This window comes from Lepisma saccharinum, chromosome 2, assembly GCF_977018435.1.
Source record: "Lepisma saccharinum chromosome 2, izLepSacc3.1, whole genome shotgun sequence".
NCBI classification, from domain to species: Eukaryota; Metazoa; Arthropoda; class Insecta; order Zygentoma; family Lepismatidae; genus Lepisma; species Lepisma saccharinum.
In genome coordinates this window covers 29786104-29807034 of record NC_139230.1, presented here as the reverse complement: position 1 = coordinate 29807034, position 20931 = coordinate 29786104, and the positions used below count along the sequence as shown (strand labels likewise).

The 20931-nt window shown below is 40.1% G+C and overlaps 1 protein-coding gene across 1 annotated transcript; it reads left to right on the top strand.

Annotated features, from left to right (window-relative positions):
- Positions 1 to 472: 472 nt before the first annotated feature.
- LOC145984392 (protein CFAP276-like) lies at positions 473 to 19519 on the top strand. The gene is made up of 3 exons (XM_083118052.1): positions 473 to 567; positions 4247 to 4441; positions 19229 to 19519. Exons 2-3 carry the CDS (start codon positions 4290 to 4292, stop codon positions 19419 to 19421), a joined length of 345 nt encoding a protein of 114 aa, XP_082974178.1. The 5' UTR covers positions 473 to 567; positions 4247 to 4289; the 3' UTR covers positions 19422 to 19519.
- The last annotated feature ends 1412 nt before the right edge of the window (positions 19520 to 20931 follow it).

Below are 20931 nucleotides of genomic sequence, written 5' to 3'. Positions count from 1 at the left end.
CATCTTAGTAAGCTTATTTCTTGCTGATTTGATCAAATTTGTCATTGGCTGTTGATTTTCGCATGGAAAGTACAGTATGAATGCACGAACAAGTTTCATAGGCAAGAAAACTTGATATGCTATGGATTAAATGTAGCACTTTAGTAGAATACCGTATTTGATACTCCCGTTCCAATAGTTATGTGGACAATTCTGAATGCTCTTGCATGTAATGATTTCTACTGCCTATCGCCATCTTCCCATATTGATCATTTCGAGTGTTTCAAGAAACTAGAAAAATGCATACAATTTCAGATCGTTTATAAATAATACTACCCGAATATTTAAAGGGATGCATGTTCGTTATTTCTGCAAGCACGACAATCGAGCTTCATTCGCTGCCCTATCTCGTTTCCATGGATATGTTCGACAAAACAACTTCTGGCGACAGACGTACAGGGTAGGGGATCTCGCTCTCCAACGTATCAGAGCTGCTGGTTGAAGAGCAAGTTGTTCGCTTTCAATGAACACGGAGCTCGATACTTGGAAAGTATTCCATTACCACATGGAAATTTGCAAATGAAACGTGTAAGTAAATTTCCTTCTGCATGTAGAGATTCTTGCTGTAATACGTAAAAGTGCAAATTTAATTTTCAAACATGTATAAAACATAAAAAGCGCTTTATTTGTTGCTTTCAAGAAACACCCCCCCACACATATATATATATATATATATATCTTATATTGTATATAAATGGATGTATGTGTGTATATATGTAAATCCTGCGGGCGGCCTTATGCACAAGAATTGAATGGGAATAAAAGATTCAATTATATAGGCTACACACACACACACACATATGAATCTTTTATTCACATTCAATTCTTGTGCATAAGGCCGCCGCAGGATTTTGTTTTTCACATCTTGCCCTTCAGTCATAGAAACTTGTATTTTACTTTTATTATTGTTGTTATTTATCATCATTGTACAAATCATAAAATTGAAATTGACTTGAAAATACTTTAGCGTTGTTGACAAGTTGGGACCTGAGCCCACTATATAAATAGAAACTGGATTCTTGTTTCCTTTCCATAAACATCTATCACTTTTTGATTGACAGTTCCTGACTTTCCCGTACACCCCTAGTTATGAGAGTCAACATGATTTCTTGTGAAAACATTCTTTCGTTATTTTCTTGGACATGGCAGTCAAATGCTGTAACTTACAGCCTGTAAATCACAGAAAACAATATTATTTGTAATTAATTATCGCTACAATTTCGCCATTCGAATTACATGAACTTTTTCCATATATCTTCTGACCCCGTCTGCGGACGCCCTTGCTTGTGCAAAGGTGATCACATTAGAATAGGAGATAGAAAAAATCAATCAATACAATTTCAAACCTGCTCCTGCTCCTGCAATCAAAGTTGAATTTGTTTTTTGGGACCTTTAACCTTCTATCGACTTCCGTCATAAACTATTGTCCGAGAGAGAGAGAGAGAGAGAGTACACGTGATTCTTTGTGTTGAAGTTGACACCCGAAATTTGAGGGCGTGCTGCTTCACAGGATTTATCCCCTAAACCCTAGAGCTACAGCCCAATATTGGGCCCAGTGGCTTACCTACCTACTGCTGGCCTCCCTCGCACGCGGACCACCATGGGGGGGGGGGGGGCGCTTGGAGATCTGCAGCCAGACTAGGGGGACGGGTGGTCGGCCCGACCGGATTACGCTCACTCACTCACTCGTAGCTCCCCAATTTCCTCACGATGGTGGGTTGCCACCGGCCCTATACACAGGCCGAAAATTCCCGGAGACTGAACCCGGGATCGAACCCATGCCGTCCCGCAGCCGCCACCCAAAGCAAGGTGCCTTAGACCGCACAGGACCCAGGATTTATCCACATACCTCCAATCCACCTAAATAATTTTCAAAAAGGCAATATTTATGGTAATTTTGGCTCTAAGTTTACCCTTACACCTCTTCAGTGGGAAATTTTGGATAAACCCCTACGTGCTTCCTCCGTGGCAGGGAAACTTGTTCTGGGTCGTATTCGCTTTTATGTAGCCGGCTCCTGTGGCCGAGTGGCTGTCGGCCTCCGTGGCGGAGTGGTTAGCATAGTGCGCTACGAAGCCAGGGATCCCGGTTTCGAATCCCGACTAGGACATGGGTCCATAACAAGAAAACTGAGAATAACAGAAAATTGGATATGTATGAATTATGAGATAAAGTGTGAATAACGGGGGATACCACCGCATAGGGGTATTCCTTAAAAAAAAAAAAGTGGTTAGCACATGGCACTGCGACGCCAAGGGCCCCGGGTTCGAATCCCGCTCAGGCTTGGTTGTTTGTGAATGTCCATTCATCAATTTCATCATTTCATAACTCATCCCCATCTTCGCAAATTAGCCAAGAGGTACAAAACGCGAAGTAAAATAAACTAAATCAATCGCTTTTGTGTAAAATATATCCGCGACTGAAATAGAAATACCTAAAGTTTCGGAGATCCTTTATTTTTATTTTTTTCAAAAATCTCCCAGAGAAGAGTGTTTACCGATTTTGCCAGATTTTACCACTATGCTAATGTGCCAACAAGTTTCAAGTCATTCATTTGAAGCAGTAATGAGTGCAGGCACGTAGCCAGAGGGAGGGGGAGGGGGCTGAAGCACCGCCCTACAAATATCTAAAATAAATAGTGTATCGTGTTAATTAATTTTACTTCATTAGCTGAATTAATCCTCTTGTATAATAAGTTCTAATATACTGAGAAATTAATTTTAGGGAATTCTACCCCCCCCCCCTCTTTCGCCTTTAGATGTCGGTTGCTGATAAGGGATTAGCCCCCTCCCCGAAATAAAACTCTGGCTACGGGCCTGAATGAGTGCAAGTGTTACATTTGCAGTTCGCGTAAAAAAGAAACTCTTTTTAGTAAAAATGTTCACAACACTCATAATTATATACTTAGTATATAGTAATAATAAGTCATGTGTTTTGCTGTCTCCGGTTACAGCCCCCCCAAAATTTGATGGTTTAGCGGTTTCAGTCCCCAAAGTTGATGGTCTAGAACACAATTCAGAGTAAATTTCGACAGCCAGCGTAGAGACAAGTTTCTAGAAGCTGACTTTGGTGAAACAAAAAATAAGAACCACCATGACACAAGATCGACTCGAGGAATTATTGATGATGTTTGTTGAACAAAACGTGTGCAGAAATGTTAATATTTCGCATTGCATTGATAGATACAGATCGTACGGCCCTCGTAGGCTTCTTTTGTAAACTCAACTGTTAACCTTGGTATTTTTAACATGCACAAACATTTCAGTACAAATAGAGGAAAATTAAATAAACCTTATGGTAACGGCGCCACAAGAGAAAGGTAGATTTCGTCTGCTTAGAGTGTAAGGTAAATGGTAATATCTTTGAAAGGACAGAAATCAATGATAGATCATAAGTTAACATTTGTCTTTGGGAACACGTATTGAAAAATGTTGTATGTAATACCTCGTATCATGTACTAGGTTTTATTATAACAAATACAAAAGACATTAACAATATAGGGGCTTTAATTATATTATTTAATTATTAAATATTTAATAATTAAATGATAATAGTTTCGTTAGAAGCATATAGACATATGCCTGTATAATATGGGATCCTTTTTACTAGTGCTGTATATTCCAAAAGGTCCTTACGTTAATTATACTGTATTATTAAGCTTATAAAAAATCGTCATACAGATACTACATATAAAATCGCTAGAAAAAAAAATAGTATGGGGGGGGGCGCTGTTTTGCTTATCGTACCCCTTGTTCACGAATCCTGAAACCGCCAGTGCAGGATGTTTGTGTTTGGCTGTCCTGAATGAAAAACTAGAGAATTGAGTTTAATTGATATGAGGTTTATGTGGGGAGAAATGCTCCCTAGGGGCTTTCCTTTAATAAAAAGAAGTTGGTAGAGCAATGGCATGGTGTGCCAGAAACCTGGGTTTGAGTCCGGGTCTAGTCTTTATTTTTTTGATAAAATTCATACATACACGTCAAAGTAATATGTACGAAAATATTTTCACATATCCTAAATATGGCCCTAAACCCCCACCCTGAAAGGACTGGTTACATGATTCCACCAGAAATTTCCATTACCATGTATGTTACTGTCATTCTAGCTCCAGTAAGGGTTTTAAACTAAGTATTTTTTTTTTTTTAAAAAAAAACAACTCCTTTCATTCTGCTTGTAACATGTTTTGCATTTGTTTTTACATGTCTTAAGCTGGTTGTCTAAGATTTGAAGTATTCGTGGCAGCTGGAAGGACATGCAGCAATCATTATCTGACCCCAGTGACCGCATTCCTCCTAAAGATCATTTGGATTTCATTCTCAACTCCTGCTATGATCATCACAACGATGTTTTTATCCAACCTGAAGGAATCTACTACAGCTGGAACACTGCAAACCATGACCTTCAGTATGTATTAAATGTGTGAATTTGATTTACTAATGTAAATATGATTGATTGATTTGTTTTTTAAGTCCACTTTGTGCACAGTAAGGCTAATCGGGACTGGACCTACAGTTTAAAGTGGGATCCGAACCACTTTTGCCTCCACTGGGTATCGAACCCAGGACCCCTTGATAACAAGGCTATGACCCTACCACTGCGCCATCGGGGAGGCCCTTATAATGTAAATATGAGGGAGAGCCAAATGACAACCTTAAACGTCTGATTAAAATTGTATGACAGACTGTATACATGTCAAATTTACATCAGGCATCAATTGTTATTTACAAAACAGTCTCAAGGGTGTGGCACTGATAAAGTGAGCTTCATTACACCATTTTCATCATTCCTAAAGATCGTGCCTCCTTAACACACATGCACCAGTGGTTTCTTGCCCTTTGGAAGCCTAAAACTTACAGAACTCTGGCAAATGAAAATTCAATATCTCTATGCATTATTACCACACCAACAAATTTACGAATGGAGAGAGTAGTACGACAATGGCTTCAGTTCGCAGGCAGATGGGTGGAAAGACCTTCACAATGGGTTGTAAGTGACTGCGCATGCATCTCAAAGATTCTTCTTCCTAAGATATACAGGCACTAACTCAGAACTTGACAATATATGTGGATTAGCAAATGGATATATACTAAAATGCAGCAAACATGTGCAACTCTACATGTAGAAATGTACTAGATAAAAAATAAAAACAAATTAAGGTTTTTATTTGACTGTCCCTTGTATGAATGGAGTGGGCCAGATATGCAGGGTTTGGACAAAACTGGTAATAAACTGATTGATTTGGTTTATTTTACTTCGCTTTTCTGCAACTTTGGGCTAATCGCGAAGATGTGGATGAGCGATGATATGATGGACACTCACAAACACCCATGCCGGGATTCAAGCCTGGGACTCCTGGCGTCATAGCACCCTAACCATTCCGCCACAGAGGCTGACCTAATATCATGTATGAGCCCCCGCGCATACAATACAGGCCAAATTTGCATTGGAATGGACAAATTGAAGTCCTGGATGGTGGATAATGGAATCCTACACCACTCCATGCAAATTCTGTTCCAATTCATTCAGGAATGCTGGAGACAGATACAGGGTTTGAATCCTCTTCTCCAAAAATAACCTCAGGGGTTCTATTGAGGTCCATCAACTGTGAAGGCCAGAGAAGTCATGAAATCTCATCTTCACCATGATCAGACATCTCCAGGAATATGAACTGGGTCATTGTCATCATGGTAAAATGTGTCTTCTGTAGGAAACAATGGGATGGATCTGGTCACTCAAATGTGTATGTATTTCTTTGAAGTGACTCTACCTTTCAAGCCAACCTCTCCATGCAGCACAATTCTCAAAGGGATATCCACAAATGTACAGATCAGATCCATGTATATCCATTAGACATCCATAGGATATCCCATCTTGGATATCCATAGGACGTCCATGAAGAATATGATTTACACACACACTGGATATTTTTTGGACATTCTGTAGAACATTTTTGGATACGTTTTGGAGATTCTGTGGATCATGTTTGGATACTTTTTGGAGATTCCGTGGATCATTTTTGGACATTCTATGGATCATATTTGGGCATTATTTGGATCGCTTTTGGATATTTTTTGGACATCAGTGCAACTTGGTTCACGTGAACGGGACATTATCTGAATGTTTTTATTTGATTGACCAGTTTCCTCACCTTTTCAATCTTATAAGATGAAGTCTTGCAGCAGATTCCGATATCCCAAGCTTCAGAGCTCCAAACACATTTGATGAGGATCTGACTGACTCAGTCAGCATTAGATGCTAGAATGTATCCACCTCTTGTGGTCTTCCTGAACAATTTTGTCTTCAAGGTTTCAGCTCAGCTGTGGAACTTGACAAATCAAACCTGGGTGTTACAATCTCTTAGAGTGAATTCTCTCTGAACACAATAGGAATGTTTCATGCTGCCTTTACCCAACTTGAACTTGTGCAAAAGAGAACATCAAGTAGAACCCATTTGGGCCAATGGCACTGCCCTCGGCAGTACAGAACCAGGTTCAAGTTTAGTTACAAAACAATGATGAGACTTTTTGTGGGACCTGTTATTTTATGACCAAGATGTACAGTCACAGGCAATAAAAATAGGACACCTAGATCCTGAAATACTCACTTCCCTGCAAGGCATTATGTGTGCTGCATAACTCCACGGTGGTAGCAGAAGTTATTGAAAATTGACTATTAAAATCCGGTTCCATAGGCAACTCCATTATTAGCAGGGTTTCGGAGCGGAGTGCGGAGCGTACTAAAGGAGCGCTCCGGAGTGACTTCGAAGCGTCAGTTCTACTCCGCTCCTCGCTCCGGAGCGGAGCGTGGTACGACAGCACTCCGATCCGGAGCGGAGTGGTTCGACTTCTTGAGAGACACGCTCCGCTCCGGAGCGGAGCGTGATATAACACACTTGCTCCGGAGCGGAGTGGTTCAGCTTTTTGAGACGTACGCTCCGATCCGGAGCGGAGCGTGATACAACAGCACTCCGCTCCGGATCGGAGTGGTTCGGCTTTCTGAGACACACGCTCCGATCCGGAGCGGAGCGTGATACAGCAGTACTCTGCTCCGGAGCGGAGTGGTTCAGAGTTTTTAGACGCACACTCCGATCCGGAGCGGAGCTTGAGACAACAGCACTCCCCTCCGGAGCGTGGTGCTTTTGACAGCACGCTCCGATCCGGTTAGGGGTTTGTTTTTACACGAATGCTGTAATGCAACTATGAATAATGGGAATGTGCACATTAAAGCCGACTTCCGTGACGGAGTGGTTATAGTAGAACTACATGGAAAAGAGCTCCCCGTTTGGAGGGGAGGGACAGAGTGGATCATGCATCCTTATGGCCCTAGTCGAATGGGTGAAGGAGGAGGTGCGCGGGGACTTTTGGCCGAAGTTTTTTGTTTGTGGTCGCTCTACAGCACATCACCCTATGACGTCAGGGATCCGTGGGGTGGTTAAAATCCCGGCATGGGCTTGTACAGGTTCAACGAAGTTAGTAATAAGTTTGTTTTATACACTTGTATGTTGAATTGTATCTTCTGCAAATATGCTGTATAAAGAAACAAACTGCCGAGTACTAAGTGAGGCGACTGTACAATCTTTGTGTGTATCGTTCATCAATTTAATCATAACATCGATCATCCCCATCTTCGCGATTAGCCAAAAGCGACAAAGAAGAGAAGTAAAATGAACTAAATCAATCAATCAATCATGCACATTAAACATTGGTAAAACAATACAAGAATGTTGTTTTGGCTCAAGAGAAAGAGAGAGAGAGAGAGCTATAGTACGTAAATTGTTCATTTGATGTAAGTTGAAATATGAATTACGTAAATAGTATTTCTGTATTGAAATGTACTATTTTGTATAGTGACTCTTAGATATAAGAGTTTGCATGTTATGTGTTGAATGGGTTACGAATAATTTCAAGCAATCAGTTTTTCTGCTTTGCGGATTTGTCCGACCCACCTCCCCCATACAACAGACAGCTTCGTTTTGTGCCGTATTCCGTGTTCCTTGCTGGTAACTCATTGCAATCGGCTAGCGCATTGGTCTTGTGCCCGTTTCAAGAGGGGAGGAGGGTGAAACTGGTACATGGCTTGTTTGTGTGTGCTGTCGGGGTTGAGAACTTCGTTCGCTGCGCTGTACGTTGCGTTCGACTTATCCGTACATGGTAGAGACATCGCCTTTGCCAGACACATCCAGTGTTGCCAGTTGTATTAGAATTATGCTACACCAATTCTGGCTAGATTGTTCTCTTTTAATGAAAGAGGCAGAATTTCCCCAAAATAGTATTACTCCCCTTTAAAAAAAATTCTACAGTTTGAAGTTATCATGTTCCTGCAACGCTCTTGCAATAATTAACATATATTACTGTGACTGAAATGAAATTATATGCGTGAAATATGTACTTCTTGATTGACTTTCATTTCCGGACGTCCATGCCTATGGAGAAATCATTCCAACCAGTCTCGGTTAATGGAATTATAAAGTGACTAGATTTGTTAAATCAATATACAAGAACAACAAAGAAAAATCCGTAATTGTTAATTCTATGCATCATAAGCTACGAGAATCATGGAAGATTTATACTGTAATAATGAATTGAAGGAAACCATGCCGAGTTTTTATTTATAGTCTACTTGTTCAAGTAGGAATGGAAAGGTGCACAAAAAGAATTACAAACATGTATGTAAAAGAAAACCAAGTATTTCGATCAAGTTATTTCTATAATTGTAATCAACAATGACCAATTGTCCTTTCAACTAAGTATAAGTTTCAATTTGTCTTTTCCGGACTATTACCTTTGCCTTGCCTTTAATCGTATATTTCTCATGATCCGTAATTTTAAACAAATTCTAGGTAAGTCGGTAAAAAATAGGACACCGAAACTATGGAAAAGAAATATGCTGTGATAGAGACACAAACACAAAGGAAACACCAATGACATTAACGCGGGTCAAACCAACACCATTTGTCGTTGAGATCTGAACTCACATCCACGAACTCGCAGAAATATTCCCAAGGAATTCGTTATTCGTCTGACATTGAATACCCAATGATGCTTTCTGTTATGTAATAGACACTTATGAAGTGAATACATTATTGGGACTTTGCCAGATTTCAGAAAACACACACACATACATAAAATATATGAATAAGAGGTTGTTCATTTGGAAATTAATTTCCAAATTGTATTGTTATGCTCTTTTGAATAGATGTAAAGGAAAGTGAAGTCTCTTATTGTTAAACAGAATTACAAATGTGTATTTGCTTAAGGATTAATTTATCACAATATACATTGCAATTATACATTCAACATACGTTGAAACAATGCCTTTTGTTATGGACTTTTGGTGGATTTAAGACTCAACATTACGCTATCGAGAATAGACCTACAGTTTCAATCCTACCTAAAGTGGGATTCGAGCCACTATGTCCCTCCACCGGGTATCGATCCCAGTGCCCCTTCATTACAAGGCGACGTTGTTACCACTATGTTATCGGGGTACAGCGCGCTACTTTTTTTTGTTGTTTTTTTCAGTACACATTTATCAATTCTCTCACTATCATCGTCGCGATTAGCCAAAAATTCAAAGCTAAGTAACAAAAGTCAAATCAAATGCCATCAGTGAGGAAGGCACGTATTGCTCGCAGCCCTGTTTTCCAAAATGAAACCATAAAATTCAGGACATGTCCCTATCCAAGTAGATAATATTACATTTTGTGTTTATCACGGTTATTAAGGTTTATAAATCTTGTTTCGACTTATCTGCTGACTACACATTGTTCGTTACTGAAAACTTGCTTTCAGTTTGCTGTGTACAACGTACTTAATACAATTTTTTTATATACGTATACGTTTTCTGGCTTTCTAGACTCAGAAAGTTAAATATAGCAACATTCCATTCGTCGTTTTTCCAATTTTTTTTTCAATTTTCTTATAACCACCAGGTTATTTCCAGGTTACTGCTTATAAACTTGAAATGTTAGATATGGCAACCAGACATTTTGTAATTTTTGCAGTAGTATACGTATAATATGTAACCATTAAATACCTATTTTAACTTCCTGCCTTTATAATTGGGAAAAAGAATCGATATGACAACCCTGTACTTCATACTATTTAAATTCCCCTGTTCGGCTGTATACAAACAGCATTCCGATGTTCGACTTTATATCTTCATAAAATTATGGCAACTTACATTTTTGGTTAAGCCGGTTTTCAACTTTCTAGTGTCAGGATTTTTAAAAAGTTAGATATGAAAACTCTGTATTTCAAATTAAAACGTTTCCTAATTGGCCGTGATTACGGTAACATTAATAAGCATGATTCCGATTTTCAACTTCATACATTCAAAAATCGAAAAGTTAAAACATTTCCCTTTCGCTACATTCAAAGTATCATACATAACCAGCGTAAAAGAAAGTTAGATATGGCAATCGTGCACCAGCGAGTGTTTTGAATGAACACCTGTTTGCCTTTCATCTTCCTCCCTACAAGTTGCTTCGCCTTTCCTCTGCGTGCTCCTGGCCTTTGGAAGGTCAAATGGATTCTCTGCAGTAGTTTCGCCAGTGTTACTCGAACCCAGAGGCGTGGCGTGCATGTAGCCGCTGTTACCGCAGGTAACACAAAAATATAAAGAATTGAAGAACTCGTCTTAAAATATTATACATACATTGTACATAAACTGGTAATATTGTCGTAAAGTAAATAAAGGCCTGCACAAGACCTGGAGCAGACCCGTTCGCGAGACATCGCTCCTGAAATGCCATGCAACCTGCGCAACACCCTCGCTTGAGCAGCTTGTATGCCCACCTGCACAGATCGTTCCTGGCAGGCATTGTAGACCCGCCGGGTACCCGCAGTCTTACGATACCTAGTAGGTCTCAGTTCGTTCTTTCCATCAACTGCAGACCCCTCCCTCTGCATGACGTAGTTGCTTCGAGTAGAAACTGCACCTGGCCCACACCGTTCTGCAGTGTTGCCAACTGCAATAGATTTTCACTACTTAAAAAAGGGAACTCGAAGCTTCGTAAGCCACATCACCAATGAAATGAGATTTACGAATGTTGCTACCCCCCCCCCACACACACATTGAAATAGGTTTGCCGTGGCACAGGATCCATAAGTATATGTCGTAAACAACCAATATACGTATATATAGTGATATAGGACAGGACTGAAACATGTCACGTTCGACGCTGAGGTCGCGAGTCGAACAACACACTGTTCTACTGCGAACACCAGGGCCGTAGCCAGCCAGGGCCATTGCCGTTACCCTCGTTTGGGGGGTAGGGCCAAGTACTTGGATAAACGTGCCAACAAGAACAATCACAATAATAGTAATAAAGTAGCATGAAAGGCATTATAATCCTCATAAATCACGCAAAAAGGGGGTAGAAGTCGGTTCTCACGCGCATTTGTGTTGAAACAGAGGATTAGAAATATTTTTTTTCAACACGTCAATTTCACATTAGCTAATAATGGAAAACAAGCACACAAACTGTTTTTGAAAGAAAGAAAGTGCATGATAAATGCATTCCGAATGTACAGACATATGGCATGTAAAATTTCCATCTACAATATTTTCTTTTCACATGGAGCGACGTATTACATAATCAATTCATCCAACTCGTAACAAACCAACATTAATAGCAAATAATATCACGGGCCGCCATAGCATTCTCTGTTTTAAAACTTTTCTCACTTAGATCGTTCGGCGCTCAGGGCCGACTCCCGCTACCCCTTTGCTACGGCATTGAACTTGATGAGACTGGATAATATTTTATAATATATTTCTACTTTCATAAAATTTGAAATCAAGGGGTTGCAATTACCCCTCCATTCCCCCTCTGCAGGTGCCCTTGGCCGTCTGGAAGGAAAATGCAAGAAAAATATGAAAATTAATTCCATCTTGAGTACCCTTTAGCCCTGCTACTCTTAAATTCTGCTAGTCTGTTTTTTCTTGTACTTTAATGTTTGACCCCCACCCTGACCCTTCCGCTAGACTTAATTTCCGTCCAAGGTTGTGAGCAATGCACCCTACCTCCTCTGGTTGCGCCACTGCGTGCCTGGTTAAGGCACCATGCAATGAAAAGCAATTAGTTTTCAGTGAGGAGATTTTTGTTTGCTCGATCATTCATTTAAATAAATGAAGCTGTAATACTGCGTGCATTTCCTGGCAATAAGATAAAAACTGCTTACGCTGAACTGAAATCGCTAAGTATATAAATTCTCCTTGGAGGAGAGAGCTCCTCCTAGGACCTCGTAGGATTTACGAGCTACGTAAGTAGGCAACACTGGCTGAAGCTGTCCACGTGGTGATGAAACACCTGGAGCGACACGCTGCCGGAGGGCTGTTTCCTTCCAGCAGGTTTTGCAGGCGCCCGGGTCTTGTTGAATGCCCAGTTACCTTGTAAGCGCAGAGCGCCTGGAAGACGAAGAACCCGGGTAAAGACGCAAGTCGACTCGTTGCCGTGGGCAGGCGAGCAGGTATACCTGTCCTCGCGGCAAGCGGGCAGTGGGTAGGTAAAATGCAGAATATGCTGGCCTCTGAAAGTAAACATTGCAGACTGACATTTTTTCTGACACCGGCAAAAGCGAAGAGGAGGACTGATCCGGTACCCTCAACAGGCAACATTAGGAAAGGGCCCTGAGCCCACCCAAGGAAGACTTTCCGTCGCAGCAAAGACTGTTTCGGCGGGAGGAGGAGGCGGGTTAATGGCACGACTGTTTAGCCGGCGCAGTTGCCGGTGATACTTACCGGAAACATACCAGTGTTGCCATATTCAATTGACAGAAAAGAGCTAAGTCGCCTAATCGGGTCTATCTTACTCTGAAGGCGTCCAGTCACACTGGGGAACGATGGCGCAGTGGTAGCGTCGCCGCCTTATAATCAAGGGATTCCGGGTTCGATACCCGCTGGATGCACAAGTGGTTCGGATCCAACTTTAAACTGTCCCGATTAGCATTACTGTTCATGAAGTGGACTTAAATCGCCAAATCTAAATTTTAAAAAATCAAATCACACGGGGGCAAAAGCAAACTACCAAGTGATATTTTGTATTTACACTAAATATCAGCGATTATGAAAGTCCTCTTTGTCCTTCTTCGACATCATGGGCGAGAAGGAGAGGAGAGGGATGGGTATGGTCAAGGGGTCCGCTGTCCTTCTAAAAATGTCAACCTAAAATTCTATATTTCACACACATAATATTATTTCGGTTACAGGAATTTGTGATAATTGTTGATAATACTGATTGAGATTGACATACGTTGTCGCAGGAATGCAATAATTTCGGATTGAAGCAATGTTTTTGAGGTGGTAGAACTGTTTTTGGGTGAAAACAATACTTACAAACATAATTTCCCGATTGTTATCTTAGCACGCTCTGAAGTGTCAGGTGTCGCAGGTTCGAATCCTCAGCAAGAAATAGTTATTTCAATGTTCGTTGTTATTATTTTACTTACATAATTATAAAAATTAATAATTACATACAAAGAAATAATAATTTTATTTCAATAATTCACCATGCATCCTCATCGTCACGATTATCCTATAAAGCGAAAGCCTTAAAGGTAGCAAAGGACGTAAAATATACGAAATAGTAGTGGTATCAGAAATGAGATTTCAGTGGATTTAGCGAAACATGGGAGTGGGAGTAGTTAGGAAACAGATGAAGACTACATCTACTCTACATACGTCTTATTTGAAACGAAAAGTTTCGCGATTTGGGCAAATCTGGTTTCAAAAGAACTAAGATGGCAACATTAATAGAAGTGGACTTCTTGCAGGTTCCGAAGGAAATATTGGGGAAGGGCCGATGCTGAGAGGGGAGGGGGCAAGGAGGGTGCTTCACGTGTTACAAAAGTAAACAACGGTTTGTGGGAGGGACTGTGCAGTGGGAATTTTGTGACTGGTGTCTTTCGTCTTTATGTTGTTTTCGGGCATTGTCAATTAATTAATGAAGCTTGCTCCGAGTTCCGAGGTGGCGGGTTCATCCTATCTGGACAGTGTGTGTAATCGTGCGATAGAAGATATTTTGAAGCAATCTTTCGGTTCGTTATTTTGCAGAAAAAATCGAAATTGTGGCGAAAGGGAGGCCAAAGCCTATTTTGAACGATTTAAAAACCAAGTCGTCTGCTGGATATGACCGACATTTCAATGTTTCGTGGTATAACGACTATCCGTGGTTATGTGGATGTGTGCAGTTGTCGAAACTCTTTTGTTGGCCATGTACTCTATTTTCGGGTGAAAAAAAAAACGTGTCGAATTCAGATGTGGATAACATGGACCATGACCATGACGCACCCAAAAATTCAAATTCAAATGAAAAACTTCTCTTTATGACAGCATCATAGAAGTTTTTTGATTGGATTTGATTGATTTTGCTTCGCTTGTGCCACGGTGGCTCAGTCGGTAACGCGTCTGACTACCATGCTAAAGGTCCCGGGTTCGATCCCCGGCCGGTTCAAATCCGGGAACTTTTCTAACGGTGGAAGCGGCCCCGGCGCCTACCCAGCGTCGAATAACATGGGTACCTGGGGGAAACCCTGGGGGGTAAAGGCGGTCAGGGGCGTGATGCTGATCACATCACCCCCACTCACGACCAGATGAAGAAAGTGTGGGGCGTTACCCCCACACCCCCTATACGCCTTCATGGCGTGGTGCTATGCACAGGGGAACACTTTTACTTTTTTCTTTTCGCTTGTGCCACTTTTGGCTAATTTGCGAAGATGGGGATGAGTGATGATATGATTAAATTGATGAATAGACATCACAAACGCCCATGCCCAAGCTAGGTTTCGAACCCGGGATCCCAGCATCATATAACTATTTTCAAAGTCGGGTTGATCTGCTCTATAAGTAGCCTTCGATGTTTCTGTAAGTATCAAATTACGTCTTATTGTGTCAACAACCAATGTTTGCGATTTCACTTTAGTCCTTATGTCAACATTTTTTTTCCTGATTAATAACTTTACGTATTGAATTGCATACGTACCAGATTAATATTATATGAACTACTTGGAAGACATTTGGGGGGGGGCATGAGGTGGGGAGGCGCCCAAGTCTCCCTTAAATGTCCTACTGATAACCGGTAACACTTTTAAAAATCCACGCCACGCCACTGCTCGAACCAATATTCCGGAATAACTCACTTCTACCGCGCCGTGGACTGTAACGTCGGGCCGATATGCCGAAGTGCTTAGCCCGAACCAGAAGTTGAACCGAAATGAGTTTCAGTCGCGATCCCTGGTGGCAGGAAATGAGAGAGTGGTTCCATTCTCTCAACTTATAAAACCACAGCTGGCACACCTGCTATTGAAATATATTGTCCCCAGAAGTAGTAGTAGAGTAGTAAAAGTGATAATGAAAATGTAATAATAATAATAATAATATCGCTCTCTTCACGAAAACAGTCCAGTGAAGATCGAAGCTTCCCCTTGCCTCCTCCACACCCCTGGCCCTCCAGGTTTGCCACACTTCTTCTACGCTTCACAGTTGACACATTGCGCGTTGTACGTATGCGGTTCATTGTGCCTTCCCTGGTGTATTGTGTAAGGGTTATTCCTTGCTTATTGGCAACACTGTAGGTGAGTGACGTAATCTTGTCTGGACTGTTTCCGTGGCGTTAGCTTTAGTAATAATGATTTTTATAACAACAATAACGGGCGATTTTCAATGGCGTACAAATTCCACAAACAAAATTACTAATGTACTGGGAACCTTTGATCGTTAGTTTTCTGTATACACTCGTATTATCCAACCTCGGAGCGCTCCGGAGTCGCTCCGGAGCGGCACAAGGTATCGCTCCGCTCCGGAGCGGAGTGAACCGTTCCCTAAAATTTCGCTCCTCGCTCCGGAGCAGAGCGAGAAATTTTCCGACTTCCTCTGCTCCGATCCGGAGCGGAGCGTGTCAAGGTAGCGCTCCGCTCTGGAGCAGAGTGAACCATTTTCTAAAATTTCGCTCCTCGCTCCGGAGCGGAGCGAGAAATTTTCCGATTCCCGCTGCTCCGCTCCGGAGCGGAGCGGGCTAAGACATTTCTTAGAATCTCGCTCCTCGTGATCAGCACCACGCTCCGGCCGCATTTACACCCCCCCCTCCCAAGGGGTACCATTTGATTTGATGCTGGGTGGACCCTGGATCAGCTTTTTGCGGGGACAAAGCTGGAAAAATTCCGACCTTAGATCAAATCAGACTACAATTTCATGAGAAAATATTGTCATATATGTATGTCATATCACCACCGGTTTCGAAACCCGGAGGGAGGGGCAGAGGGGCTCGGGCCAATCCAGTTCTTGTTTAACCTTCTTATAAGGGGACCAATGCATATCTTCCAACATATTACATAACTTTTGCACACAGAAACTTCACACACAACATGTGGGAAATTACGCAGGATTCTGCTCTGAAATTGGCAGAATCAATAATGTGGGACTATCAGTCAGTTTGAGTGTCTTTCTTGTGCGTTTACTATTTCAGTATTTCCTCTTTCAAACTGACAATGAATTAATGAAAATGCATGGCATATTGTGAATGAATATGTGCGAGAATAGAGGAAGAAATATGGGAATACTGCAGTCTTCATGCTCTTGAATGAGCCAATGCATTGCAAAATAGGCTCCTTTGTTTCCCTTCGGAAATTTCAAAAATCGCTCGCCCAGATGAAAATTTTATCTCTGGCCTTCCTTTTTATGTAAATATGTGTGAACTCCTATAAAGGATTGTAAGAATAAGTATTATAAACAGAATATGATAATAAATTCTCAGTCAAAAGTTACATGTAATGCATTATGTTGTATAATTACATACTCACAGTAGTGCAGTGATTTTTTTGTCCAGCTAATAAAGTTCAATGTAACCTGATATATATGTTTTGTTGTCAAATACAGTTATTGCAATTACTATTTTTCAAAGATAAATTCAAGTAAATTACCTCTCTTCCCACAAACCGAAAGAAATCAGTATTTATGCTTTACCTACTTATCTTTAACCCCCCCCCCCCAAATCTCTTAACAAATCGGTGCCTATGCACATCACCCCCTTCCCATTTAAAAAAAAATGAGTTGAATTCAATATGGCGCCACTAATATGGTGGACATCTGCTTGGAACACACCAACGTGGTCAGTGGCGTGCGGAAGGGGGGGGGGTTTGGTTGGGGATATAACCCCCCCCCTTTTGGCCTAGTATTCCTAAAAAAAGAACGTCAAAGATAGGAAAATATGACAAAATGAGTGCTGACTACCAAGAAAAAGTATATATAACCCCTCCCTTTCGAAAATCCTGGGCACGCTACCGAACGTGGTTCCCCCTAAGCCTAACCTGTTTCTATCAATTGTACCCAGCATAACTCCTTTATTTTTTATAGGGGATGTTAACGGACGTTTGAATCACCCTGCAGGCCCTCATATGTGAATTCATCAACATGAGATCAAGAATTACACACACAGACATTATATATGTGTAATATCTATCAATCATTATATATATATATATATATATATATATATATATATATATATATATATATATAAATGTGTGTGTGTGTGTGTGAAGGTAGGTAGAGGGGGGCCTTTGGTAATGTTTTGCGGGAGGGCCCCAAGATTTGTAGATCCGGCACTGGTTTCAATCTAAAGTGCTTGAATTGTCAACGCAGCATGCACCGTTCAGGATGTACACTGGTACAACCCTAATTGGTAACCAAAACAGTCACATGCTTGGCCCGGAATATTGTATAACATTGCAATATCACACAATAAAGGGTAACTTAAAACAAGTAAAAAACATGAACATGTGACGAGCATTCCCCCCTTCCCTCTCTAGACCACTAGAAAAGACTAAACCAGTAGAGTAACGTGGATTTCATCAACAGGTAGGTTTTTTTCAAAAACTGTTTATCCAAATTCACAATACCAGCACTTTTATTATAGTTTAATTACTACTATCATCACTACTAATGCTGCTGCTATTACTACTAATATCACCACCAGTTCTACTACTACTATTTAGTAGTAGAGATCTACATAAATATATTAATGAAAGCAATAGAACAATATTACTTTCTAGTCAACAGTTATTTATATATGATAGATAAACATTTTAAGAAAATCCTTGAGAACAAACATATTAAAATTAATTGAAATAATCATAGTATGAAACTCGCCCAAAGAGGCAATTATGATCATCATTTCTAAATTTACCCAGAATTGTATGGCATTGTAATGACATTCAGTTTTCTGGTCCAAGCATTTGGGATTTTGGGCTACAAACATACATATTGAATGGTGCATGCTACGTTCAAAATTCAAGCACTTAGATTGAAACTCCCCTACTTCTACTAACTTGCCCCTCTTTTCATTTTTCGCTCTGTGCACTAATAACGGAGTTGCCTATGGAACCAGACTTTTGAGACACCCTGTATTTCTAATAAATGGGAAATTAAACACCATATTCATGTACGTTAATTCAAACAATATTGTATTTGATTTTTGTTAGACTTTTACTTTTGAATATTAGGAATTTGTCTATCAAAATCTGTTATCATCCATTACCTAACCTATCATACCCTAACCTAAATCTAACATAACTCCGGATCCCATTGGTGTCCCATTTTAAAATTTTGTATACTTATTGAGTAATAGTGTATTCATGATGCAATTTTTTGAAAAAATTAAAAGACACATTTTTGAGAAAATAGCTACCAAAGTTTTCGTTACACCACCTTCAATTGTTTTATTACCCTGGCACAGGCATGCTATATCTTGTGTGAAAGAGCCCTTCAAGACCTTTCCAATGACGTCCGAATCACTTCTATAGGTGCCCTGGTTGCCGAAATATTGCAATTTGAAGTTAACAAGATGTTGGAAAAAATGGTTAAAATCGAGGTTTGCAACACTGTAATTTCGGAAATTCCAAAGATATGAATCTGCTAAGTTGCATATTTTCTTACCTCAGGTGGTCCTTCCAGTAAGCCAAATTTCAAATGAATCAAAATATGAGAGGTTGAAAATGCCTCTTGGCTGGTTGATTTCACATGGCATGCCCCAATTACAAGATGTGCGAGACTCAAAATTTTCACAGTTACCAAGTTCCATGCATAGTTCCAACTCATCGAATTTCATGAAAATCTGAGATTGTCACGTTGTGGGCTGTTGATTTCATATGGAATGACTCCACTATACTCTAAGGATTGTTTTTTATATTGCAGCTGTGAAATGAAATTACGCGTGCAAGGAAAACCTATGAGTTCACCTCCAGTTCTTGGTCATCCCATCAAGATTTCTCTAGGAACCAACAAGAAGAATCTTTATAATGTTAGAATGGCAGTTGGATCACACCATGTATTCCAAACCATATGTGGTTATAGTCGCAAACCTGATGGCACATTTTACAGACTATAAATTATTTTCAAAAGTTTTCTATAAATCAGAATATTATTACATTAACTGCAACACTTAGCTAAGTTTTGAAAGTTACATTGCAAGCATTCATTCTAGTTGCCACTGAAATTCTGTATTCCTTCCCTTTGTGTAAAGGTTAACATACTGTAAACAAATAGTATTACAATAAAAACTTCTACTGTAGACCCTTCTCTTATTCATTTTTGCATCCAATATGCCTGTGCAACAGTTACATATAGTCTAAATTAACAAAACTGTACAAACAGTAAAAACCCAGGTAACTTTTAAACCTATTTTCAAGACAAATAATAAAAAAAAAGAGTGGCACAGGCATTTTATCAGATTAAGAAGTAAAAAATGTACCACAAATAGGGGATGCCACAAAGAGAATGTGTATATGTGTGGTGTTGATGGTGGGGTTAAGGTGGTCATTAGTCCACTAAAATTATATTGTTGTGTCACTGTACAATATAATTGTCCTATCCCCTCTCTTTCTCTCTCTCTCTCTCACACACACACACACACTTTACTTAAATACTGAATGTCAAAAAATGTTACATTTCTTGTTTACACACTTTATGGAATTCAGGGTGGTGAGGGTTGTGACTGGAATGAAGTTTCCTATTAATAGGAGATAAGAGAATATACTTTCAAGTATGCATAAACTCACTCTCCTTGCAGTTTCACAACCTCGTATAAATTTCTGTGATTGAAGATACAGAAACACCAGACTTTCAATTCTCAATTTGTTCACCTGTCAAATAATTGGGAGAGAGCAGGGGTACTGTAGAGTGCATCACACATATCTTTGCTGTTGCGCAGATACCAATTTTTGTTTCGTCTCCCTCTCTCTTAGCATCACAGGTTCTACGCTGCTCGCCAACCTTCGCCACAGTTGCCATATTGTCATTCCATTCCTGTACACACTCAGGCAAACATAATTGAAAACAATTGAATAGCGCTCCACAGTGGCGCAGGAACGTTTTTCATTTGGGGGGGTACAAAATTCAGCCTCCCATATATATATAGTATATATCCAATCAAGTGTAGCAATAATAATAATTAGGATAATTATATTTAATTAAATTAATGTTATTTAATTAAATATGTACACTAATTAATATTGTATTATTATTATTACATGAATAGGTAAAAGATAGTAAAATAATAGAAATATAACAGCAAATATTCATTATCTAGCCTACGTGTAGTTAAGATTGCCAAGATTTGCACAAAATCAACTGCTCTGGCAAGGAATTTAATGTCAGATAGAAAAAGAATTGAATATTTATTGAATAACAAAAAAAGGAGACTAAGAAAAGCAGGTATTGCGAGTGAAGCGAGCAAGAAAAATTTACGAGAAGTATTTTTATTTGCATAAAATTTGAAGTTGTGGGCGGTAATTGCCCCCTGCAGGTACACTTGGCCATCGATGTTTGCCCCCACTTGCCCCCTAGAACTCATTTCGGTCAAAGGTTGGAGGGGCAATGCAATGCAATGTGTTGGGCTA

Coding starts and splice junctions, on each gene's coding strand:
- LOC145984392 (XM_083118052.1), top strand. CDS start 4,290: ATGCAGCAATCATTATCTGACCCCAGTGACCGCATTCCTCCTAAAGAT. Junction 4,442..19,228: donor ACTGCAAACCATGACCTTCA/GTATGTATTAAA, acceptor TTTATATTGCAG/CTGTGAAATGAAATTACGCG.